The 27,620-nt window shown below is 38.6% G+C and overlaps 1 protein-coding gene across 1 annotated transcript in view; it reads right to left on the bottom strand.

The window, feature by feature from the left end:
• The window catches only part of LOC106055619 (angiotensin-converting enzyme-like), a 69,509-nt gene that overhangs the window by 37,227 nt on the left and 4,662 nt on the right, over nucleotides 1-27,620 (bottom strand). Inside the window, exons 2-8 of the mRNA XM_056012895.1 lie at nucleotides 13,805-14,046; nucleotides 9,314-9,472; nucleotides 9,060-9,147; nucleotides 5,249-5,389; nucleotides 4,026-4,217; nucleotides 3,279-3,373; nucleotides 2,476-2,651 (exon numbers count right to left, since the gene is read on the bottom strand). Of these exons, the coding sequence (XP_055868870.1) occupies nucleotides 2,476-2,651; nucleotides 3,279-3,373; nucleotides 4,026-4,217; nucleotides 5,249-5,389; nucleotides 9,060-9,147; nucleotides 9,314-9,472; nucleotides 13,805-14,035 (1,082 nt within the window). The 5' untranslated portion in view covers nucleotides 14,036-14,046. The remainder of the gene's footprint in view (nucleotides 1-2,475; nucleotides 2,652-3,278; nucleotides 3,374-4,025; nucleotides 4,218-5,248; nucleotides 5,390-9,059; nucleotides 9,148-9,313; nucleotides 9,473-13,804; nucleotides 14,047-27,620) is intronic.

The raw sequence follows: 27,620 nt of genomic DNA on the forward strand, positions 1-27,620 counted from the left end.
TGACAACTATTAAATTGTTAAAGGTTTTAAAATATCCTTTTATAAAAGTGACTCCTTAAAAAAACTTTTACAGATTCTACTCTAAAAAATCTATTAACACATTTTCCGATATGATGTAAAAGCCCACATCCGTAGACAGTACTGCTAGTAGGCTTCATCCTACATCCGTCGACAGTTCTACTAGTAGGCTTCATCCTACATCCGTAGACAGTACTACTAATAGGCTTCATCTTACATCCGTAGACAGTACTACTAGTAGGCTTCATCTTACATACGTCGACAGTACTACTAGTAGGCTTCATCCTACATTCGTAGACAGTACTACTAGTAGGCTTCATCTTACATCCGTAGACAGTACTGCTAGTAGGCTTCATCCTACATCCTAGACAGTACTACTTGTAGGCTTCATCCTACATCCGTAGACAGTACTACTAGTAGGTTTAATCCTACATCCGTAGACAGTACTACTAGTAGGCTTAATCCTACATTCGTAGACAGTACTACTAGTAGGCTTAATCCTACATTCGTAGGCATTACTACTAGTAGGCTTCATCCTACATCCGTAGACAGTAATACTAGTAGGCTTCATCCTACATCCGTAGACAGTACTACTAGTAGGCTTAATCCTACATCCGTAGACAGTACTACTAGTAGGCTTAATCCTACATCCGTAGACAGTACTACTAGTAGGCTTCATTCTACACACAAAGCGATTATAAGGCAACACAAGGCCTATATTTCTTATAAGGATATAGATCTAGAGCATGCGTATAGTTATCGATATATTATCAAACTTAACATTATGATTTCTTAATGTCAATACCTAATTTCAATACTATAAAATATCACATTAGATACTCCAGACACACCTTTAACCTGATTCTGTACCATACTATTTATAAAGCTTTTACTTCACATGTGGTCTACAACTGATTCGTCCGAGCATACATACAGATACTTTAATATTCCATGGTTCAGCAAAGACACATTTATTTCTGCATTAAAATGGCATGAAGAAATACGACAACAAATGCGGACCCGATTCTCAAATATTTTTCACCCATACCACCTTTTTACGGAAACCCCAGAAGAATAATCCCAGAAGAATAATTCCAGGAGAATAATCCCTAAATCATAATCCCTGAAACAAAATCCCAGGAACATGATATCAGAAGAAAAAAAAGATCCCATGAGAATGAACTCTACAAAGAACTTATGTCTCACACTGTGTTCCAAACATCTCAGTTCTTCTCAACATGTCAGGACTCTTTCGTCCATCCAACCATCGACATGTGATAGGCTTCCCTAGTTCTCACTACACCCGTATAAAGTAAAGGTAGTTCATTAGTTGCATTGGTCAGAGAGAAACAGAAACTAGTATCATTATTATTATTATGTTAGAAATGAACGAGTAGTCATTCTCTGGCGCTGCCAGGGTCGAGTTTCGCTAAAGAGAAACAAAATTCATCGTAGTCCCTTTAACAGTTTCCACTGAGGAATTTTCTGGTGATGTGGCAGGTCTGCAGCAGTACCGCCCTCTGACAGGCAACGAAGATGTTCCTAGGAATGTTAAGGGCCTTGAAGGTGTCTGTGAGGTCAGTTGTTATTATCCCCTCGGTTCCATAGACGCTTAATCTCCAAGCCTAGGTTCCCATATTTTCTTTGTTTTTCTATCTCAGTTTTTCTTAAATTATGATTATTATGTTAGAAATGAACGAGTAGTCATTCTCTGGCGCTGCCAGGGTCGAGTTTGGCTAAAGAGAAACAAAATTCATCGTAGTCCCTTTAACAGTTTCCACTGATTATTATTATTATTATTATTATTATGATTATCAGAATTATTATTATTAAAATTATTTTTATTATCATTATTATCATTATCAGAATATAAACATAACACACACACACAGAGAAAGAGAGAGAGAGAGAGAGAGAAGAGAAAGAAAAGCTTATAGACTTACAAATAAACATATGAATCCAAATTGATGTGCTCATTTCACCCAAAGTCTGACAGAAACTAACCCTAAAACATTCTATCACACGAGCATAGCTCTACACCACCAGCTTCTGATTGTTGGAAGTTCTTCATCTTGAAATTAAAGGGAGCTGAGGTACTCGTCACGCTTGATTGGCTACACATTTAGGAGAAATAAAAACTTCCAAACTTCATCAGCCTTGCGGCTATATCTAAACTATCCAAAAAATACTTTGGCGGTCAACGGAAAATTAAGAGCCGGCAAACCATGGGCACTTGGACAGTTTGCAGTACACAGTGCTCATTTGGACAGGCCCTGAGGAAGCTGCTAATCCCAAACTGCACCTGATATTTACCCGTTCCATTGGACACAATTGCAGCGTGGCAAATGTAGACTGTTGCATGTAGACTGTTGACAAAGTGACGACTCCTTTTTATGGCTATTATTTTTATATCACTATCTTATTCTTACTGTATTTGAATGTTACAGGAAGACTTACGCATATTCAGATTTATTGGAAAATTCCCAAGCGGAGGCGTGGCACTCAACTTCTGTCAAATTATCCTTGGGCCTCTCCATCATAGACTTGGTCCAGAAAGCTGGAACCATGTCTCTCCAGCCTAAAGATTTGAAGAAGCTCTCAGCAGTTCGAAACATGGACGTGACATTGTAGCCCTTGGAAAACAAAGAAGTACGCAAAAATCAAGACATTATATAAGAACACTACTGACACTAACTTTGCCAGTTCATTGTCATTCTCTTTTCTTAATATGATGCACATATCATCTACTTCTTAGGCATCTTTGAGTTGCAAAGGAAATGTAATTGTGCTCATTGCCAATAGCAAAGCAGGAGCTATCTTGCCAATAGCAAAGCAGGAGCTATCTTGCCTATCGCAAAGCAGAGAGCTATCTGGTTATATTGCTAATTAAGGGTGAGGCTTGTTTTTTCAGTTGATTAATCGACTGACTGGTTATTGAGAGAAGATGCAATCTTTTTTGTGTGTGCTTACAAGAAGAGAAAGAGAGAAGCAAAGCACGAGACCGAGTGATACAGAAACAAAAAGAGAATTTAAGAAAGAAATACAAAGACAGTAAGAAAGAAATACAAAGGGGATATAGGAATGGTGAGATTTTAACAGGCTGAAAACAAGACAGGTAAAAGAGAGACAAAGTGAAAAAGAGAGAGAGAGGAACAAAGAGAGAGAGAGAGAGAGACATCGAGAAGTAGAGTGACAGAAAGAGAGGCACAAATTGAAACCTATATATGTATACATATTCATGACGTCTTGCACCGAGTTACCTGTTCTTTCATCGTGTCCGTAACGTCTAGGGAGGAGGCGTTGTAAGGTTTGATACGGTCTATAAGGGTTGTCCACTCGGACGCCCACATTTCACCTACAATGAAAGAAATGAATCCATTGGATGACGAGCTGGTGACACTTCTAGTTTTTGATGATTTGGTTTGGGGATAGAAAGTAAACATAGACATCACAAGTTTTCTTCGACTCTGCAATTCTTCTCTCTCTCTCTCTCCCTATCTCTGTCTCTCTTTCTCTCAATCATACATACACACACAGAGTTTTAAAATATATTTAAATTCAGACTTGTAATAAATTAATGTATTGTAGATCTGGAGTTTTAGTTTAATTTTCCTAATTTGATTAAAATAAACTTCATAAAAAATTAATTAAGCTGTTTAAAATTGTTTCGCGGGTCTTCGTGTTACTTCAGCGGGCTTAATATATTTATTTCTGATCCAACCCTTTAAGCATTTGGTTAACACAATTCAGCTCGAATTAAATCTGAAAAAATCCTAGTTTCTAAAGGGATTTAAACTCTAGCGCTCGTGTTAGGTAGCAAACGGTTTCAGCCACACAATGGAATTTCGTTTTTTATTAACTCTTTCTCTCCTAACTAGCGATACCAACGTTGATTCCACTAGTGTGACTAGAATATGGTAAATAATTACGGAGAGAAAGAGTTAAAGATCGGAACGATTAAGATTTCAAAATTTCTGTTTGAATTGAAACTTTGAGTGATTCATTACCCAGAAGATGTGCTGGTATGTGTCCTGTAGAGGGGAACTTGTCTTGTGGATAAATCTTCTTCAGTTGTCTTCGGACATAGGCGTGTAGATGTTCGTACAGTGGGCGGATCTGAGCCAGAAGCTCCAGCAGATCTTCTTCGAATGTAGGCGTCTCGTACCAAGATTTCCAGTACTCCCCAGCATCTTTGTAAGCTGCGTAGTGACAATAGGTTAATAGGTTAATAGGGCAAAAAGAGTTAATTTTTTTATTCTTGTGTTATACTAACAACTGGTTAATGTTAATATTAGATAATATTGATTATTTAAACTTATAATTACTGAATGTAGGCCCTCTATTTATGTGAATTGGAGATCTGAATAGGGAGAAATAGGGAAAAGTAAGCATAGCCCAAGATATCAACAAGCGAAAGTGGAGCTGGATAGAACACACCCAGCGAAAACCAGCAGGCAGGCACTTGATTGGAAGAGGAAAGCGGGCAGACCCAAGAAAACCTAGAAAAGGTCCGTCAAGAGTGAAGCAGCACAGGACTAAGTCAAGCATTACGAAAATACAGGAAATGTACCCTGAAAGAAATTTTGCACTTTTACAAGAGTTTTTGTGTTCCAACAGCACAGAAATCATATTATTGTCACATTAAAGAGTAGGTACTAGGTACTGATAAGAGGCGCGGTGGCTGAGCGGTAAAGCGAATCCTGGTGAAGACTGGGATTTTTAATTTCGGGATCTTCGGGCGCCTCTGAGTCCACCCAGCTCTAATGGGTACCTGACATTAGTTAGGGAAAAGTAAAGGCGGTTGGTCGTTGTGCTGGCCACATGGCACCCTTGTTAACCGTAGGCCACAGAAACAGATGACCTTTACATCATCTGCCCTATAGACCTCAAGGCCTGAAAGGGGAACTTTACTTTTCTTTACTAGGTACTGATAATCTAGCCTTGAAACTTGTTTACATGAAAGGCCACGAGAATGTGACGTCATTCACTATTAGGAATGAGAAAGGGAAAGCAGATTATGACGTCACGCCTTCTCATCGAGAATAATCTGGTAGTCTTTCAACCATTGTAATAGGGAGACAATCTAGTAGCAGGGGTTAAGACCAGTACAGTTGGTTTGTGTAATTGACAGTATTAGTTTGACTTGACAAATCTAGTTCGATAATATAATACAAACTTATACGATTGTTCTTATTCGATTTATCTAATTTAATTATTCGAAGGAACCTACCTGGACGCACCGCTTCATTGTACAGGTCGACAAATTGACTGTAAAGAGACTTCATCTTCTTCCCAGTCTCATCCCTCCATCCAACCCAGGCCTTTAGTAGTTCATCATAGTCATTGGAATTGGCCATTATATCGTGAATGTCTTGAGATGGAAAATATCAAATGTCGTTTTAGCGATTCAACTTTCATACTAAACGAGTGCTTGCAGTTTTAAACTGACTTAAAGACTTACTATATATGCATACATAATTTGGAAACCGTGTTTTGAGTGACAACATCAAAATGATCTTAAAACATTCGTAACAGGTCTCAATTCAAATCCCTTTCATGCCCTACCAAGACACCAATTAGATAGTGAGCTGGGTGTTGTGGAGTGTGTTTCTATGGTGATGGTGGGAAATGTAAGGGATTGGTTGTGAATGATGCAAGATAAGCGGCATTGTCGTCAGCGGTCTTAGGTAGGACAGACAACTCCAGAACTCCAGATTGAAAAGACGTGTTTTTTGTAGTGAGTTAGATTTTGTTCAGAATACTATTTTATATTATTACTACATTCTATTACATTTATTTTATTGTATCTGAAGTTGATTAACCTGTCAATTTACCTGTCATTGGTTTTAGCCTTATAACATAATATCATGACATAGCATGTTATGATGTTACATTATTTTAACTCAGAAATGTGTTTTATTTATCTCTTTCAATAAAAGAAGGAGTCAAATCCACATTGACTTGACCCCCTCTACTTAGATTGACAGAAAAGTAAATTATAGAGAATTTCTCAGGTGGCTGAGCTGCGAAGCGCTTGGCTTCCGAACTAGGAGTCCCGGGTTCGAATTCTAGTGGATTGGAATTTTTTATTTAGGGATCTTAGGATGCCTCTGAGTCCACCCAGCTCTAATGGGTACCTGACAGTTTGGGAAAAGTAAAGGCGGTTTGTCATTGTGCTGGCCACATGACACCCTTGTTAACCGTAGGTCGCAGAAGCAGATGACCTCAACATCATCTGCCCCATGGGCGTAGCCAGGATTTTTTTTCGGGGGGGGGTTTTGGGGGGTGAATTCCCCCCCCCCCCGACCCCCACCCCACCCCCGTGGAAAAAAAATTATATGTATTTATGTGTGTGTGTGTACATAATCTTTATTACATTCTGACCCTTCATTCTTTCGGAAGACGTTTATTGTGCCCTAGAATAGGTTCTTCCATGAGTTAGTGAAAAAATTGTAGATTCCCCGACATTACTAGCAAAGGGGTCTGGGGGAGCGCTAGGAGCTCCACCAGCGCGGGGCAAAGCCCCGCCGCCAAGCACTATTTCTGATATTGAAAACCAACAAAATGCATATTCTGAGGTATCTACAGTGCATTTTCCTGCTATTAAAAAGTTTTATTTCAAAAACCTAATGTGTTATTCTTACTGACTTAGACCCTCCCTCGTCGTTCTGCGCATTTGCCATCAAGCTGTTTCCATAAAATTGTGGACTCCCCGCCATTACTAACAAGGGGTTCTGGGGGAGTGCCAGGAGCTCCCCAGCGCGGGGCGAAGCCCCGCCGCCAAGCACTATTTCTGGTATTGAAAGCCAACAAAATGCATATTCTGAGGTATCTACAGTCCATTTTAATGCTATTAAAAAGTTTTATTTCGAAAACCTAATGTGCTATTCTTACTGACCCTCCCACGCCGTTCGGAGCATTTGACGTCAAGCAGTTTCCATAAAAATCTGTCACTGGTAATGTCTGAAGCCTCTTCCCACCTACCATGAGGACCTCCATGAATGAGTGGCGTCAAGTTGTTCTAGGATATCATTGCAACTCTTCTTATGCGTAATTCATTTTGTCGGAGAATATGTCCCGCAAACCTCATGAGTCTTTTTCTCACAATCTTACTAAGGGGTCGACTCCCAGTTCGGCATAGGATTTCCATGATTTAGATCCGATCTCTATAACTGACTCCTGAAATCTGTATTAGCCATCTTTGTTGAGCTACATTTAGTGTTTTTCGATTCCGGTAGATGACTATTCACTGCAGTTTATTAATGGAGCCCTACCACTGGTAAAAATAAGTAACCTCTCTTGAATACGCTCTTGGAATTAAGTAACTGTAGTTTGCTTTAGATTTTATATCGAAAAGAGAAGTTTTATCGTCAAAATCTTCTGTTGGGGGTTTTCCACCTCAAATGCTCTGTAGGGGGATCTTAGACTCAAAACCATCTGGAGGGGTTTTAAACTTAAAAAAAAGCCATCTGTAGAAGAAACTCAAAACCCCAGATTGGCTTGGCTACGCTCAAATAATTTTAGTGTGTAATTTGTTTTTTTTTTATATTGAAGATGTATTTTTAGCACCAAACCCCTCTGAATGGGGGTTTAAACTCAAAACCTCTTTCGGCAACGCTCATAGCATTTTGAGTGCGTAATTTAGTTTTTTTCTTACACTGAAGATGGCGGGGGGTTTAAATTCAAAATCCCTCTGACTACGCTCATAGATTTTAGAGTGAGTAATTTTCTTTTATTTAAATTGAAGAGGTACTTTTTAGCTTCAAACTCCACTGGAGGGGAGTTTAAATTCAAAACCCCATAGACTACACTCATAACATTTTTAGTGAATAGTTTACTTTTTTTTATTATTAAAAAGAGGTATTTTTTACCTTCAAAACTGAGTCAAAACCCATTTAGCTACTCTCATAACATTTTGAGTGCGTAATTAGCTTTTTTTTTATATTAAAGAGGGGGTTTATCGTAAATTTTAGACGGGATTTTAAAATCAAAATCATCCTTAACTTTGCTCTTGGAATTAGGGGATTTTCGTTTGCATTTTTTTTTTGTTTTGTTTTATAGAAGAGGGGGAGTTAACTGCAAATACCCCAGGTAGGGGGTTTAAAACTCAAAACCCCTGGTAGGGGGTTTTAAACTCAAACTCGAACCGTTCTGGTAGGCGTTTTAAACTCGAACCCCCCTGGTAGGGGTTTTTAAACTCGAACCCCCCTGGTAGGGGTTTTTAAACTCAAAACCCCTTTGGTTGTGCTAGGGCAAGTGATTGTTTAGTATTAAAATCTCACCTAAAATAAACAAAATCAAAGCAAAAAATCAGTCACTAAATTCCGACTTCCCCCCCCCCCTGGGGGGGGGATTTCATTTCGGGGGGGTTTGAACCCCAAATCCCCCCCCTGGCTACGCCCATGAATCTGCCCTATAGATCACAAGGTCTGAAAGGGGAACTTTACTTTTTACTTAAAATAGAAATTTTTGAAAAATTACTAATTAATAGCTCACAAGAACCAGAGATCAAGAGGAACATTAAAAATAGTGTTTTCGCCATTTTCTCAAATTGACCAAATTGTGACTTGACCATCTCGTGATCTAGGCCCTTTAATTGTATTTTTATTAAACAGTCAAACTGTATTATTGATAAAGTAAGACAGACAAGCATTAAAAGTAGTTTTTTTTTTAAGCTAAGAGAGACAACCAATAAATTGTAACTTTAGTGAAGTAAGGGAGACAACCAATATATTATATAATACCTTAGTTACACCGCAGCCAATTTATTGTATTTTTTAGTAAAGTAAGAGAGATGATAATTAAATAGTTTATATCTTATGTAACTAATAATAAAAAAATAAATTATGTAGGTTTACGATATGTATACGTAATACCAGTCGAACCATAGTATTACATGATACAATGATTAGATCTAGTTTGATAAGACAAGATTAAGTTCCACCAATGAATATGAAAGGAGTACTATAATTATTGATGCAGCAAAAGTTATTAGCGTACCCAGATTAACATATATACCAGTGTTTCAAATATTAATTTACCTGGATCCAATGGTTTGCATAAATTAGGCTTGAGGCAAACTTTAGCTTCTGAATAGATGGCGCTCATCTCGTCGAGTAGTTTTAGAGTCTGCAGACAAACAAATTAGATGACATGTGCACACAGTTTATAACAAGAAATGAACCAGTGGCATATGGTTTACAGACGTCACCATACTCAACGGCACTCCATAAACATACAAACACAACATGAACATATTAATACCAAATTTCGACTGGTCACAATGTCAACTTACCTCCTTGGTCTTGTTTTCATCTTTCTGGCCCAGGTCGCCGATGTCAAGTATAAAATGAAGCTGCCTTTGAAAGTCGGGATTAGTCGTTTGGCTGTACAAAGGTTTGGCGAGTTCTGAATATTTCTGTCGGAACTTAATCTCTTCGAGAGATACTTTGTTCTGGAAGTATATAGAGTATAAACTCTATTTTAGCTGACAGGAAACCGATGGACTATTCGATGAGAATAATAAGTTTATGTTTCGTAGATTTTAACTGTGTTTATTTTGTATGGGAAAACTTTTGACAGAATTATTTAGCAAAGTGACATGGACGATACGTGTAGATATAACAAACAAACATGTAAAATAAAAAGAAATACTTAAAAAAAAACTTATTTAATAAAGGGAAATTGAATCAATTACTTTGAATCAACTAAGTAATTAATTTTTAATAAATCAAGATAAGCAATAATAAATTTTTGCGATCGGAAATATTGCTACAGAACTTATATCAACTCACTCTGTCTGGTAAAAAGTTTGTACACGTTATTGCTCCCACACCAATTCTTGGATCAAGTTGAAACTTTACACAATTATTCATTGTCGATGACAACACGTGAATCAATAAAAAAAAATTAACCAATCAAGTAGTCTTAATTAATTAATTGTGTTTTAAATGGAAAAATATTTCCGTGACAACAATCACAATAATGTATAGAATTAGGTCGTTCTTTCCGAATTATATAAAACAACAGACTAAAACAAACTTCCATTGAAAAGCTCAGTAGCAAAAGCGTCGGTAAAGCTTTTGACCTAAAAGACAATGAGTTGATATTAGCTCTGAAATATAAGTTGTCAAATCAAATCTGGGAAACAGTTTGACTATTGGATGGGCGGTACGTGATAAGAAGCTGTTAGCTGTGTGAAGTTTGTATTCGGGAAAACTAGTGACAGAATTATTTAGGCGACGTAACACGGACGTATTTAAAAAAAAAAGAAACGGAATTGAAATTAAATGAAATTGTTGTGAAGACTTAAGTCCTTTTAATCATAAACTGCCTTATATTGTGCAGCATTCAAACAGAACATATTTACAAGGCGAACCTTATCTACAGATAACCAACTCCACTAGATGACTTCCTTTCTTCTTGTTTACACACTCCTCACTTCCCGCAAGTCCCCCTAACTCTCCGATACCCAACACTTGACCGTGTGTCACGGTTGACCACACACAGTAACCGTGTCACAACAGTCCTTCCAGGGCAGAGAACATTTTTGATCGTATCAAAATTTCATGAACCCAATAGTTTGGGGGTACATTAATAATGTTTTACATCGACAAGAAAAAAAAACAATGACATGTAATACAATGGCATCCTCTATTATGAGGGAACTGATAATGCCTACGACGACAAATAAATTTTCAATAATATGTTATTGCAAGGGACATTTCCAACTGAACTCTCGCAGAAAGCTTTCCTGTTATATTATGCAATTTATATTTAAAAAATCCCGCATTTAGTTTTTTTCCTATGTAACGATAGTCTTTTGAATGCCAAAATTGTCAGGTGAAAAATACACAATTAGTTAATACTTTATGTTACATTAAAACCTCTTACAAATTAAGGGAATTGTTTACTTTCTGTTTCTTTCATAGCAGTTCCTAAATGGACATCTATGACTACAATCAATGCAACAAACATATAAAAAAAACTAAATTGTACAAATTTCACATCTCTGAATGAAATAAAAAAATTCAGAAGTGTAATGTTCATTCAATTTTGACAAGACACATTTTAAAGTTATCCTACAAGGTATTTGTTAATGTTCTCATTATCTGATTAATAAATGAACCCAAGTCCAGCGGTCCCTAGACACATCTTTTCAACACGTCAGCAATCACGTTGATTTGTCCCGGAATAGCTTGAACTGTAAAGCTGAAGTCTTGAAGTTTTAAAGCCCATCTAGTAATCCTCTGGTTGGCTAGCTTATTTGTATTGATATAAGTTAGTGGGGCTTGATCTGTTAGTAAGATGAATGATTTCCCAAGCAAGTAACGGGATAGTTTCGTTATGCAGAACACAATAGCTAGAGCTTCACGCTCTATCGTGGAATATTTCTGTTCTGCTGCGTTCAGATTTTTGCTAATGTAGTAGACTGGTCGTAGCGTTGCGTCACATTTCTGCATTAAAGTGCCTCCCACTACTGTGGAGGATGCATCTGTTTGCCAAGTAGAAAGGGTTTCTGATGTCTGGAAGCTGGAGTACTATGTCGTCTGAGAAGACACTTTTAATGCTTTGCAGGCATTCCTACAGTCTGGAGCTCCATGTGATCTTGTTTGGCATGCCTTTTTTTGTCAGTTCAATTAGAGATTGTGTAATACTTGTGAAATTTGCCAGGAACCGTCTATAGTAATTACATAAACCTAAGATGCTTCGGACTTGTCCCTTTGTTGTAGGTATTGTTGAGTATCTTGCCTATGTTGTCTTGTAGTGGTCTGATCGTATTTTGCTGTATTCTGTGCCCTAGAAATTCAATGTCTGTTCTGGCGATTTTAACCTTACTAGGTTTTATTGTAAGCCCGTTGTCTTGTAGTATCTGGAATACTTGTTGCAGACCAGCAACGTGTTCTTCTAATGTGTTGTGGAAGACACATATGTCATCAAGATAGAAAATGGCATCTGGTCTTTTGCCTAATAGTTTTGCCATCATTCTGTTGAAGGTCGCAGGTTACTAAGCCCGAAGCTCATGTAATTCCCTTGGTAACAACCAAATGGAGCAGTGAATGCTGTGAGTGGCTTAGCATCTTCCTCTAGTGGAATTGGCCAATAACCTCTGGGCTAAGTCAAGAGTAGTGAAGTATTTTGCACCTCTAAGTTTAAGTATAATGTTCTCTTTACTCCAAAATGTCCGGCAAACGGAGTGTTATGTGCAAGCTTTACAATTGTTGCTCTCTATTTCTTTGGAACTAGCAATTGTTGCTCTCTATTTCTTTGGAACTAGCAATTGTTGTGTCTTGCTTTCAGATGAATTTCTCTCACATAGACACTGCAGAGACGTCGTAATGTTTATTTATATCTTCTAGTTACTGCTCAGACGTCGAAGTGTTCAAATCTTCTAGTAACTGTTGAGACAACTTAGTGTTCACATCTTCTAGTTACTGTTAAGAGGTGTTAATGTTCTCATCTTTAAGTTACTGATTATATATTTATACAGCAATGCTGAACTTGGGAGCGTGACCGAAGAATGGTAAAGGGGTCATGGGTTCAAATCTAGATAAAGACTGGGATTTTGAATTTTGGGATTTGTGGGAATCCACCCAACTCTGATGGGTACCTGACATTAGTTGGGAAAGTAAAGGAGGTTGGTCGTTCAGCTGGCCACATGACACTGACGGCCATAGAAACAGATGACGTAAAGATCGCAAAGTACAAAATGGGTATTTTACTTTTTTTTGGTACTCAACTTATTCGAGATGTTCTAGTGAAATTTACGAACCGAACGTTTGAGAACCGAACATTTGTTTTGTTTGAGATCTACTTAATATTTAATTATAACGGCAGCCTAAATACTTACAGCATCATCAACACCCTCAGCATGGGGAAATTCTAATGTTCAAGTTAAAAAAACCTATGACGCCATATTTGCAAGTGCTTACATCACCCCAAACCCGTTGCTCAAAGTAAAGGAATCGTCAAATCTATAAATTCCTGGGAAAACAAAACTTGAGGGAAGATCATTTTTTAAATTCATGTTTTACTAAGCTAATTTTCAAACTTTTTAGCGGCCCCCGAAAGGGGAATAGACGCTATTAGTTTAGTGTGGTCTGTCTGTCCGTCCGTCGGTCCGTCCTTCCCGTTTATATCTCGTAAACTGAAAAATATATCGAAAATCCGACATCATGATATTTTAGACCATTCAAAGTTATGATGCAACGGGTACTTTTTTCTTTAAAATCAACATGCAGTTTTTTCATAAAAATGCACTATTTTTACAATTACAATTTTGTAACTTTGTTTAAAGTAATTTTTTGTTGAATTGGTTTGTCAAAATTTGTATCTTCATAATAATTTCGTAGATCCAATTTAAGATATAATCATCGCCAACAATATCAAAGCAACTATCCTCATTTCATTGTTTTTAAAATTCGTTTTCTAGACAATGTGCTTAAGGTTTTGTTAAGTATTCTGTTTGATTACAGTAGCGTGACTAACTAAAATATATGTGCTATTTTTTATCAGTTCACATTTGAGTCGTTTGACACATAATCTTCGCTAGTAAAATATGATCGCCAAACCATTTTTCTGATTCGATCTATTACGTTTTGGCGTACAGATTTTTTGTTTTGGTTTCGAATGTTCCTTCAGAATTGAAGATGATTAAATCCTAGACCAAAGCTGCATCAGGACGCCGAACCCTGAACCATCGATATGATAGTCCAGAGAAGCATACCAGACGATACTTTGGCGTGTTAAGGAGTTTTAGAATTCATTTGATTGTAAATACAATTACATATATTTCTTCGTTCTCGTGAGTTATGTTGGTCCTCAGTTGATACTCAGATTCTGCTAATCTGGATTTCAAGGCGCTGTACTCTTGGTTGTATGTGGCGAGAAATTCTCGCACTTCGCGCTCTTTTGCTGTTTCCTGTGTCGTTGGCTGTGTTGTAGTACTATTGTCAGTGGGAAAACATTTGACTGTGGCTAACGTAAAGAAGAGGTAGATCAACGCCCGTGCAGCCATGGCGCTGAACTCTGAAATATATAAAATAACAAATAAAATATTACTGCATTATATTTACAACAATATCTATCATGGGCGTAGCCAGGGGGGGGGGTTCTTGGGGTTCAACCCCCCCCCCGAAATGAAATCCCCCCCCCGCAGGGGGGGGGGGACGGAATTAAGTGACTGATATTTGCTTTCATTTGTTTATTTTAGGTGAGATTTTAATACTAAATCATCACTTACCACAGCACAGCCGAGGCAGTTTTGAGTTAAAAACCCTCTACCAGGGGGTTTTGAGTTTAAATCCCCCTACCAGGGGGTTTTGAGATTTTAAAAACCCCTATCAGCGGGTTTTGAGATACAAATCCCTCTACCAGGGGGCTTTGAGTTTAAAATCCCCTTCAGGGGGTTTTGAATTTTAAACCCCCTACCAGAGGTTTTTGCAGTTAAATCCCCTTCTTCTATAAAACAAAAATGCAAACAACAATCCCCAAATTCCAACAGCACAGTTGAGGAAGATTTTGATTTTAAAACCCCATCCAAAATTTACGATAACCCCATCTTCAATATAAAAAAAGCAAATTACATACTCAAAATTCTATGACCGTAACCAAAGGGGTTTTGAGTTTGAAGCTAAAAAGTACCTCTTCAATATAAAAAAAAGCAAATTACACACTATAAAATCTATGAGCGTAGCCAAAGGGGTTTTAAATTTAAATCCCCCTCCTCCAGATGGCTTTTTCTTTAAAGTTTAAAACCCCTCCAGATGGTTTTGAGATTAAAATTCCCCTACAGAGCGTTTAGAGTTGAAAACCTCTCTCTTCAATATTATTTTAAAGCAAACTACAGTCACCAAATTCTATGATCGTAGCTAAATAGGGTTTTGAATTGAAAAAAAAACAAAAAAAAAAAAAACCAGAGATTTTTTAGTTTAAAACCCCTCAACAGATGATTTGACGAAAAAACTTTCCTTTTCTATGTAAAATCTAAAGCGAAATACAGGCATGTAATTCCAAGAGCGTAGTCAAGAAAGGTTACAAATTTCTACCAGTGGCTTGGGCTCCATTAATTAAGTGTGAATAGTCTTCTGCCGAAATTGAAAATCATTAAATGTGTCGCAACAAAGATGGCTAAGACAGATTTTAGGAGTCAGTTATAGAGATCGGGTCTAAATCAAAGAAATCATATGCCGAACTGGCAGTCGAATCCTTAGTAAGGTTGTAACAGAGCGTCGCATGAGGTTTTGCGGGACATGTTTTCCGACAAAATGAATTACACAAAATAAGAGTTGCGGAAACAGCTGCCGGAAAATGCGCCGAACGGCGCGAGAGGGTCAAAGTCAGTAAGAATAGCACATTAGGTTTTTGAAATAAAACTTTTTAATAGCAAGATTACGCACTGTAGATACCTCAGAATATGCATTTTGTTGGCTTTCAATACCTGAAATAGTGCTCGGCAGCGGGGCTTCGCCCCGCGCTGGGGGAGCGCTGCGAGCTCCCCCAGACCCCCTTGCTAGCAAGGGCGGGGAGTCTACAATAAACAATAAACGTCTTCCGAAAGGGTCAGAATGTAATAAAGATTAATTATGTACACACACACACATATATATTTTTTTTCGCGGGGGGAGGGGGGGGAGGTCGGGGGGGGGGGGAATCCATCCCAAAACACTCCCCGAAAAAAAATCCTGGCTACGCCCATGATATCTATATATATATAATTCTCTTCATGGCTCAAGAGTTTGGACGAGAAGAAGTAAAGAAAAGATCACTCTTTTATTTCTGGGGATAGAGTTACCCCACTAGAGGGGGAGAACAAGTAGTATTCACCCGTCACTACGGATGGCTGCCTCGTCGTGCGGCTTGCGCGCTGGTCTGTCGTTTGGATTTATCGATAGTCCCGGGTTCAAACCCTGCCCGTTCCCATTCCCCTTCGTCCTGCGGGAGATTTAGACTAGGGAGTAAACTATTCTCAACTCTGAATGAACATCCGAAACATGTAAAACATTTTACAAATAAACACTAAATAGAAGCGCCGGACTCAACCATTGTGACCAAGAAGGCATGAAAAGAGAACAAGTAATCTACTATGTATATTCACCCGTTACTAAATAGCAGGGCCGGACTTAACCATTGTGAGGCCCTATGCGAAACGGATTTCGCGGAAGCGGATAATAAGTGAAATTTAAGAGTTTGTATTAGAAAATTAATTCGTCTATGCATTTTATTCATTCTTTACTACGTACAGAATCACTTTACGAGCCTTGCGTGTAGCAAAGTCATACAGTATATCATGATAATTCTGTTTTCTACATATACCACTCTCAATAGCAAGAATCACAAATGTTTCAATATATCTTTGAGAATCGTTGACCTCAAGTAATTCTTCATTAGTTTGAGGCGCGAAAAGCTTGTTTTACCACATTCCACAATTACGGCTAATGCACAATAGCGTTTTTATTTATCGCACGTAGGATTGGCGTTCTCCATATTGAATGACACCCCACAATGACAATTTTTGTCTATATATTTCCGTATATTTTAAGGACTTTATCGTATATTTTGCAATTTCGGGAGATTTCCAGGAGCTCCTGGTAAATCGATAGGAGGGCGCGGGAAATCTGTTTTAAGTTATAAAATGGTTTCATTTAATAATTTATACACCTTGAATTAGCGCGGGTCTTATGAAAGTGCGGGACCCACAGCGGTCGCATAGGTTGCATAGGCCGGCCCTGCAAAACAGCGGCGTATGCTACGCCGCCGGTCGACTAGTCAATTATAATTCATCATCGCAAATATGGGAGCACAAGCGAGTAGTCAGAACGAGCTTCTCAAATTTCTGAACACACGTAATTCGGAATCTGCTCATAGTAGTATTTGAACATTCTGTTTACGAACACACTCAAATTCATTGATTTTTTTTTTCATAAATGCTTATATATTACAAACTACAATCTCATAAAATGTCAAAAAAGGCTAAAATAAGAAAAAATTAGCCTAAAAAGATGATCCAATATGAAATGTAAAGCCGAGGATTCTGGAAATTTCGCACTTGATTAAAGGCGTTAGAGGTGCTCAAAAAGCACAGAGTTGCGACCAGATTCTGTTGGAATTTCAAAGCCGGTATAGAATGAGTTCTCAAAGTGAACACCTTCCTGGTAGCTGTATTTTCTAGCCTTCTTTCGTTTCGTCTTGCAGTAGGTAGCCAGACATATTACCACAAAGGATATCGTCACTATAGCTCCAATACCAACGTATACAATTATGAACCGTATGCTTGCCTCTTGATGAGAGTCACATGTGTAATGTATTGTTGGAGAGGCCAGCGATATAGAATATATAAAGTTGAGACTTAAAACTTCTTTAAATCTTATTTTAATGAAGAAAATTCGGTCACTTTCCTCATGTATATTTTATTACACTCTTGAAGTATTGTCACCAAGAAGCTGGTCTTGTATAATAACTTTAACGTTTCAACTAAAACTGCAAACATAGTTTATAATCATCTGGCTGCAAACGGAGGATTCACCCCCCGTCGCCTCAGCGTGGCGCCTCCGTGGAAACGTCTAGTAGTGGAACAAGAGGCTAAGAACGGTAAGAGAACAAGGCCCCGGTAGGATACCTTGGGTGAGTTTTTTTTTTTCTCACTCGGGGTAGGGATGGAACAAATAGCCAGCAACCCAGATCAAAAAGTCCGCAACTTTTGTTTTATTTTATTTGTTGAGTGTTAAGATATTCAATCTGTCAGGATGTTTTTGAATCATCATTGGTGATTGCGGAGGAAGAAGATATGACACCATGACCTGAACTCAACCTCGTGACACCAATTGTAGAGACGCCTCCCCACTCCTTTAAAAATGTCAGAGAACTTTGGAGGCAGAGGCGTAGTGAGGGGGGCAAGGGGGCACGTCGCCTATATATGTTCATGGTAAATGGGGGAGGGGGCCAATAAAGTAGCTTGGCTCGGGCACACGTTTTGCTCACTACGCCTATGTTTGGAGGTAACATTAAAATAAGAGTTGGGGTCCCATAATCATCATCAAACTCTATTTGAGTGAGGGCTTGAGAGGCTCAAATCCTCTCTTGCAAAAGCCCTGGACAGAAACCCTGCTGTCTTGCGTAGTGCATACATGTCACCATACAGGTCGAGAATTTTTGGTTTCCCAGACCTGTCGAGATGGAGATCAGCAAGTCTGGGGCAGTCAAACAAAATATGGTCACGGTTTCCTCTTCTTCCCCGCAGCGGGGGCACCGTGAATCGAAATTTGGCCATAGCCGTGAGAAGTATGAGCCAACAGGACAAATGCCTGTCCTGCACTGTGATATAATAGCTTGCTCAGGCCTGGACAGCCTCCACCACGGGGAAGTGCGGTCAGGGCGCCTCATGCGCTCCCAGACTCCACGGGCTTTTTGGTACTTGTCCCAGCACTCAAACCACTTTTCCATTTCTGTTTTTTGAATTATAGCCAGAGCATGATGAAAACTTACAGCCTGTTCAGTGGGTGGATTTTTGCCCTCCCTGGTGGGCCAAGGAGTCTGTAATAGTGATGCAAGTCACACCTATGTGACTCGATACCCATTGCATTATTACAGTGGTACCATAGCGTTGCTTTATGTTGTGTGAAGCCATGATGACAGTGTCAATATTGGGGGGCCATGGTCCAGGACCACCCACAATCTGTGTTGCCCTCAAATGTCCCTCGCCGAGTTGAGAGTCAATGACTTTTAAGGCTTCACAGACTGCCATCAAAACTGCAAACAAATGGTCCAAAGATTTTGACTGAGTAAAGAGCTAAGAACCTGCTCTTCCAGAATCTATCGATGCCGACCCATCAGTATATGCAAAAATAGCACTGGGATTGAAGGCATTAATGGTGTCCAGTGCTAGAATTTGAAACTCTTTAGGTGTGTATGTGTCTGTTGGGTTTAGGCTCACTGTCTCTATTCAGTTACATATTTTAAAAAAATAAATTCTGATTTGAGGGCCGGTCTTAGGTAACTGAAGGCCCTAGGCAAAGTGAATGCATATAAGTGGAACATAATTTAAAACAACAATTAATAAGTAGTTTTTTTCATATTATCCAGTGAACTTCCATGGTATAGATGTAATACGGAATACTAAACTAAAGGAAGGGGAGAATTTTTTTTTTTACGGACATTTTTTTGAGGCTTTGAATAACAGATTGACCCTTACAGAACAATTAGATCAATTAGATAATCATTATATGACATCAGTTAGGCCAGGTTCACATCGAACTTCTCCTTCACTTTCATCTATCCCTTAGTCTACTGGACCGTTGGGGCATCACATAAGATCTGTCAACCTTCTTTCTCCATTCTTCTCTGTTATTCGCCTTTGATAGAATGATTTCATTCTCAATATTCTTTCTGAAAATATTGAAACCTGCCTTTTTACCTGCGTGGGTGGACCACTTCGGGGGCCGATTGTGAGTTTGTATTCCCACACAAACTGTCTTCGTAACCTTTTTTTTTTGTGAGTAATAACGCCATTAGGTTTGATTCAGTTGTGACTCTCTACAAGTCTTGTAAGTCAATGTTTTGTAGAACTTCCTCACAGAATCAAACGACCTTTTTTTTAAATCGGTTGTCACAAAAGTACAATTTTATTTTCACTTTGATGTCATCCCAGGTTCTTATGTTGGCCCCAACTGGTCATGAGTTATGGACTCAATCGCAGTGAACCCCTTTGCACCATGAGTGTTACGCCACAGGCTGTTGGCCCCTAATGGTGGTGGGCCCGGGTTCATTGGACCCCTTCGCGCCATGGATGCTACGACACTGCTCCAAATAGAATACATTGAGTCTCTTGAACGAGTAACTTTTTGGCTCCTGGTGCACATACCTCATTCTCCCCTCCTACAACTACCTTGATGTAGAAAAGTTCGGATTGATTCACTCGGGCTAATTCTAACCTCAGCACATCCTTGGAGCTACCCAATCATCTAGAGAGGCTGATTAATACTAACTCTTTTTTGTCCTCGAATAATGCGCGGTCGTAATGTCGTAAATGATTTTAATGGGATCACAAGAGAGGTGGAAAACTTGTAAAAGTTTGAATGCTGAGAAACTTAGGTTAAATGTTAGTACACCAGGAAATGGCCAATATATTTTTTTTCTTTATTTAACATCTTACAAAAAGGTTGAATAATTAAACGGAGAGGGAGGGTGATCTTTGGTACTCATTTTCTGCTTTCGGTTCCTTTCCTTCACATATCCCTTAGTCTGTTGGACTGTTGGGGCAACACACACGATCTGTCGACCATCTTTCTCCATTCCTCCCCGTCTTTAGCCTTGAATAGAATCTCTTTTAATGACTTGCTTTTCGTTTTTTTTAATTGTCTTCTTTTTTTCCGGCCCCAAGTCCGGTTGAGAAAAGAGGAGAATTGGTCGTAAGGCTATCTACACTACCCAGAAACACCAAACAGCAAAACAAATCCACAGAAAACTATTCCCTGAAGGAAGGTCTTTGCGAGCCCTAATGACCTTGTCATACGGCCATAAACTTTTAGTCAGTGGTCAGCAGGTCATCGTGGGGCCCAATCGCCAGTGTAATCCAGTTTTGAATTTTATCAATTGTGGTCCGGTCATTGTAGGTGATTGCGTAAAAGTACAATGAATTGCCACACTCATCAGATGTGTGTGTGTGTGTGTATGTGTCTGTTTTTAGTAGGAGGAGTGGCGCTAACAAACCCCACTGATCAAAACATTGAGGCGTCGAACTGAAATATTGCTCAGCCATCTGTCACGTGTCGAAATATTGATGTTCGTCACGTGCAAGTAAGATAGTACAGTGCTTCGTCTCGTCTGATTTGTCATGGGGTGTATTTATCATTCCTATCACTTTCTTGTGTCACAGACCCCGCACCCACGTGACTCACCCCCCCCCCACACACACACACACCTGCTTCTCATCTTACTACGTCTGCGATTAACTGTGTCAAAATTCGGGTCGCCTAGGTCACGTAATGAACTTCTCTCTTTTTTAATCCCTGGATTCAACGACATTTACTTTATTAGTATAAGAATTAGTATTATGCTAGAAACAAACGAGTAGTCATTCTCTGGCGCTGCCAGGGTCGAGTTTCGTTAAAGAGAAACAAAATTCATCGTAGTCCCTTTAACAGTTTCCTACATGAAATTTTCTGATGATGTGACAGGTCTGCAGAAGTACCGCCCTCTGACAGGCAACGAGAATGTTCCTAGAAAGGGCCTTGAAGGTATCTGTGATGTCAGTTGTTATTATCCCCTCGGTTGATATGACAATGGGGTATATTGTTGTTTTAAATAATTTTCCAAAAACGCTTAATCTCTAAGCCAAGGTTCCCATATTTTCGTTGTTTTTCTAGCTCAGTTTTTTCTTAAATTATGAGACAGTGGTACGGCGATGTCAATAAAAGTAGCGTTTTTTTTTCTTTTTTATCGATGAGCAGCAGATCAAGACGAATCAAATCTACCATTTTGTCAGTCAAAATAGGCCTATCCCAGTACAGTAGATAATAATAATTTTTATTATTATTATTTAGGACTCAGGGCCATTCATGAAACATGCTCCAGCGATTAAAGAAAGCTTTTATTGAACATTTCGAATTTTTGATCTTCTTCTAAAGTTACGAGCTTAAAAATCTCACACGGTCACTTTTTCCGGTCCTTTTCATGTTGAAGTTTATACATATTTGCTTATAACCTGTACGTGATCTAATGCCTAACACCACAATGACGTGATGTACTTTGTAGAAAAATAACAGGTACATTTTTTAAAGTTGTAGCTAGGTGTTTATATTTATTTATTTAAGTGATTATATTTTATGCTTAGTTAGGGTTAGGGTTAAAACAACATAGGTGTAGCGGGAGGTAAGCAGAAAGCGAAGGAAATGGAAATTCTTTGATTTAACAGCGGTAGTAGTTACTGATCACATGACGAGATGTGATTCAAGAAGTGACAAAATGTGTACAATGAACAGATACACAATGAACAGATACACAATGAACAGATACACAATGAACAGATACACAATGAACGCCCTACTTTGTTCTCTATGTTCATGTACATGTGTTCAGGCGTAAAAAAAAGCACATGTATACATGAATCATATTTTAAATATTAAATGTTCATTTTAACTTGAATGCCATAAATGTTCATTCAGACAGAGGCTGACTAAACGTTTCGGCCCTTTCCCTTCCTGTAAACCACAACGCAATCAATTTTTTAACTAGCTGTCTACGTAACTAAAATACTCGGTTACACAATCTGGTTCCCAGTTAGTTATTTGCTAGTTTTCTACTTCTAGATCATGATCAACATCTGTGACATTTTTCATCACAAAAAAACAAACAAACACACGAACGCGGTTTATTTGTATAGCTCAGCGGTTCAAGCTCTTCCCCCCTCCCCCCCCCCCCACCGAAATAACGATGCCCAACATACTATATCCTGTTGCCCGTGTTATCTCTGGTACCTGGGACACAATACAGCATAAATCACAAAACTCGGAGGCTAGTTGGTTATAAACTATAACTACCAAAAACTTGCTTTCATATTCAATTGCAAAAAATGTGGAACATAAAAAAAGTTCAATGCTAAGATGTCATTCAAATCTAGAATCACACTCTCACAGACACACAGTCTCACAATGTCACAGTCTCACAGATTTCACAGATTCACTGTTTCACTTGTTCAGACTCACAGTCTTACAGTTCCACAGACTCATAGTTTCACATACCCGCAGTCTCACATAGATAGTTTTTAATATCCCACTTTTTGCAAGTTAAAAAAAAAGTCTATACACAAAAACATTTTAACGAAAATAAACTGGTTTGATCACCTAGAAATGTTCGCCAACAAACTAGTACTGCTCGCAAATACCACCAGAAAATAATCATGCCAGTAAAACCCACCAGTCATCACAGCAAACACCTCCCTGCAAGCAAACATCCCTAGTTATCTAGTCATGCCAGCAAACAGTGTCCTGTAAGCAAACATCACTAGTTACTAGTCATACCAGCAAACAGCGTCCTGTAAGCAAACACCACTAGTTACTAGTCATACCAGCAAACAGCGTCCTGTAAGCAAACACCACTAGTTACTAGTCATACCAGCAAACAGCGTCCTGTAAGCAAACACCACTAGTTACTAGTCATGCCAGCAAACATCTCCCTGCAAGCAAACACAACTAGTCATCTAGTCATACCAGCAAACATCTCCCTGCAAGCAAACACCACTAGTCATCTAGACATACCAGCAAACATCTCCCTGCAAGCAAACAACTAGTCATCTAGACATACCAGCAAACATCTCCCTGCAAGCAAACACAACTAGTCATCTAGACATACCAGCAAACATCTCCCTGCAAGCAAACACAACTAGTCAACTTATTTCTGTCACCAACTGATTTCAGGAATACAAGCAGCACTATAAAACAAAGTGAGCCTATCATAGAGCCTGCTATAAAAACAAAGTGAGCCTATCATAGAGCCTGCCATAAAAACAAAGTGAGCCTATCATAGAGCATGCCATAAAAACAAAGTGAGCCTATCATAGAGCCTGCTATAAAAACAAAGTGAGCCTATCATAGAGCCTGCCATAAAAACAAAGTGAGCCTATCATAGAGCCTGCTATAAAAACAAAGTGAGCCTATCATAGAGCCTGCCATAAAAACAAAGTGAGCCTATCATAGAGCCTGCCATAAAAACAAAGTGAGCCTATCATAGAGCCTGCCATAAAAACAAAGTGAGCCTATCATAGAGCCTGCCATAAAAACAAAGTGAGCCTATCATAGAGCCTGCCATAAAAACAAAGTGAGCCTATCATAGAGCCTGCCATAAAAACAAAGTGAGCCTATCATAGAGCCTGCCATAAAAACAAAGTGAGCCTATCATAGAGCCTGCCATAAAAACAAAGTGAGCCTATCATAGAGCCTGCCATAAAAACAAAGTGAGCCTATCATAGAGCCTGCTATAAAAACAAAGTGAGCCTATCATAGAGCCTGCTATAAAAACAAAGTGAGCCTATCATAGAGCCTGCCATAAAAACAAAGTGAGCCTATCATAGAGTCTGCCATAAAAACAAAGTGAGCCTATCATAGAGCCTGCCATAAAAACAAAGTGAGCCTATCATAGAGTCTGCCATAAAAACAAAGTGAGCCTATCATAGAGCCTGCCATAAAAACAAAGTGAGCCTATCATAGAGTCTGCCATAAAAACAAAGTGAGCCTATCATAGAGCCTGCCATAAAAACAAAGTGAGCCTATCATAGAGCCTGCCAAATATTCCCAAGAGCCATTTCTCAACAAGTTGGTCTGTTTTGGTTTCAAACATTTTATATAATTTTATAATTCCTTTTTTTTTTTTTGAGAACCACTTTAAAGGTAGGCATACCTGTTGACAAATACATTTTTGAGTGTTCTTTAAATTATCATTACGAGAGATGATTGACATTTGAAGTATAGACTCAGTAGACAATAACTAGATAACAGGATGGATGTTCAGTTCTTATCTTCGTGTTTATGACAAACTTGAGACTACCTATGGAGTTTAAATACTAAGTCTTGTCTCTAAGGTCTTATTTTATGTGGGGGGTGGGAAGGTGGGGGAGGTTATAGAGAGAAGGAGATAGAAAAATGTGTTTGTTTTACATATTTCAGATGTTCCTTCAGAGTTACTCTGCACCTAGCCAAAACCTTCCATAGGGCAACGGGAAAAAGTGTGTGTGTGTGGGGGGGGAATTCAGCGTTTCCCAAACAGTTTCTTTAACGTAACACTTCACACATTCGGAGAATGTAGCGGAACACTGTGCTTCTATTTTAGGTTGGATTATTTCCTTGCTTCGCACAAACAGACTGCAGGAAACGGGAATAAAATAACGATAGTTTGTTTTAACTCTTTCCTTCCTACTTGACGATGCCAAAGTTGATTTGACCCTAAATTAAACTAAATTGATTTTTTGGATTTATAAACGTAAATTTGTGTTGTGTAAAAAAGAGCTACGCATTCCTTTGTCATTTGATACCAAAAATTTTCTGATAATAAACAAAAAAGTTATTGCTATCATAACAGGATAGTGAAATATAAATAAATAATTCTATCGGAACGAGGAAAATAATTACGGAGAAAAAGAGTTAAAATATTGTAGTACTCCTGTTGATATGGTGCGCAAAGGTGCACGCGTTCAATATAATAAAGTATCATTCTCCGCCATGACACTAATGGTTGTTGTTTGTTTATTGCTGACTGTGAACCTAGATCATAATTAACATGGTGGCAGCGGTGTATTAATGATCAGAGGTAATCATTAATCAGTATATAAAGGTTAATTGTTTGCAATAATAAATAGACAACAATTCAAGGCTACGCCGTGCAATGGCAGCTAGAAATTTCCTTCCTGTACCCGAGCCGCTCGAGGTAGAAGGAAACATGGCCGCTAATTGGCAAAAGTTTCACCGGAGCTGGCGAAACTATGAGTTAGCCATTAAATTGTCGGAAGAATCAGAGGAGGTCAGAGTGGCCACCTTTCTAACAATTATAGGAACAAAAGCGATGGACATATATGATGGTCTTGAAATTGAGAAGGGAAAAGAAAGAAAGATGGAAGAAATAGTGAACAAATTTGAAAGTTTTTGTATTGGAAAAACGAATGAAACTTATGAGCGCTATGTGTTCAATGCGCGTGAACAGCAAGAAGGCGAGGACATTGAAAAGTACATAACAAATCTGAGAAGACTAGCAAAAACGTGTAGTTTTGAACGCCTGGAAGATAGCTTGATTAGAGACAGAGTAGTTCTTGGTATTAGACATGAATGCCTCAAAATGAAATTGCTACAAGATAGTAGTCTCACATTGGAAAGGTGCAGAGATATTTGCAGAGCATACGAGACCGCCAACAAACAGTTGAGACAAATACAAGCCGACCCTCCAATCATTGAGAAAGTATCAACACCTTCAAGAACAAACATTCAGAAAGGTAAATGCAGGTATTGTGGAAGGATTCACGAATACATTAAAGAAAAGTGCCCTGCATGGGGTAAAATGTGCCTAGCATGCAAGGGGAGACATCATTTTGCTGTGATGTGCAAAAAGAAAATTCAGCAGGTGTCAGATGATATGTCTAACGATGAAAGACAGCTACAGTCGGACACAAGAGATGATGTCATGATGGTAAAAAATGAATGGGTGATGTCTTTGGAGAACCACAAAACGAAAAGGATGACAGCAGTTATGACAGTAAATGGTCACCGTGTAAGGTTTCAAATGGATAGTGGAGCTGATGTAAATACCATCCAGGAAAAATACGTAAATAAGAATCAGATAGAAAAGGCAACGCAAAGATTACTAATGTGGAATAAGACTGAAATGAGACCCATAGGGAATGCCACTCTAACGACGAGAAATGAGAAAACTAACGAAACATTTGAGGTGGAATATATAGTTGTACCAAATAATCTAGCATGCCTTCTAGGTCATGAAACTTTAACAAGAATGAAGTTAATCAAAGTCAATAAAGATAGGTTCATAGCATCAGTAGTGAATAACCAAGAAGAAGACTATAGTCCAAAGTTTACTGGTGATTTGGGTGACTTAGGAGAAGTGTCTTTAAAGATTGATAGCAGCATTAAGCCCAAGGTTCTGCCATGTAGAAAGATCCCTATTGCTTTACAAGAAAGAGTTAAGGAGGAGTTAAAGACCCTAGTGCAGAGAGGAATCATAGAACCAGTGATAGAGCCTACAGAGTGGGTGAGTCAGATGGCAATTGTGGAAAAAGCTAATGGAAAAATTAGGATCTGCATAGATCCACAAGCCCTGAATAAAGTTTTACTAAGGGAATTCTATAATCTTGCTACTTTAGATGACATATTGGCAGATTTGAACGATGCCAAAATATTCAGCAAATTGGATGTGCAAGAAGCTTTCTGGCATGTCAGACTAGACACAGCGTCATCTAATTTGACAGCAATGATAACCCCTTTTGGTAGATACAAATGGAAACGATTACCATTTGGACTGAAAGTGAGTTCAGAAATTTTTCAGAGACGATTAAATCTAGCACTAGAAGGACTGAAAGGCTGTTTCAATTACGTTGATGATATTATAGTGGTAGGAAGAGGAAGAACGAAAGAAGAAGCACTCAGAAATCATGAAATTAACCTAAGAGAACTGATGAAGAGATGTCAAGAAAAGAAGATTAAACTGAACCATGAAAAGTCTGTTTTTAGAACAGCTGAGATTAATTTTTTGGGTCATATTATTACAGAAGCAGGAATAAAACCAGACCCGAACAAAGTATCTGCGATTTTGAGTTTGAATGCTCCAAAAGATATTTCATCAGTCCGAAGATTCTGTGGCATGGTTCAATATCTTGCAAGATTTGTTCCAGATTTGTCGACAGATTTACAGCCCATAACAGAGTTGATCAGAAAGAACACACCATTTGTTTGGTCTGATCAATGCACACGAGCTTTCAACAAGATAAAACAGAAAATATCGACTCATGGCACATTGATATATTTTGACCCTAACAAAGAGCTTACATTACAAGCAGATAGTAGCCAAAATGGGTTAGGAGCAGCGTTATTACAAGATGGCAGTCCAATAGC

Source organism: Biomphalaria glabrata, chromosome 15 (genome assembly GCF_947242115.1).
Source record: "Biomphalaria glabrata chromosome 15, xgBioGlab47.1, whole genome shotgun sequence".
In the NCBI taxonomy this organism is placed as follows: Eukaryota; Metazoa; Mollusca; class Gastropoda; family Planorbidae; genus Biomphalaria; species Biomphalaria glabrata.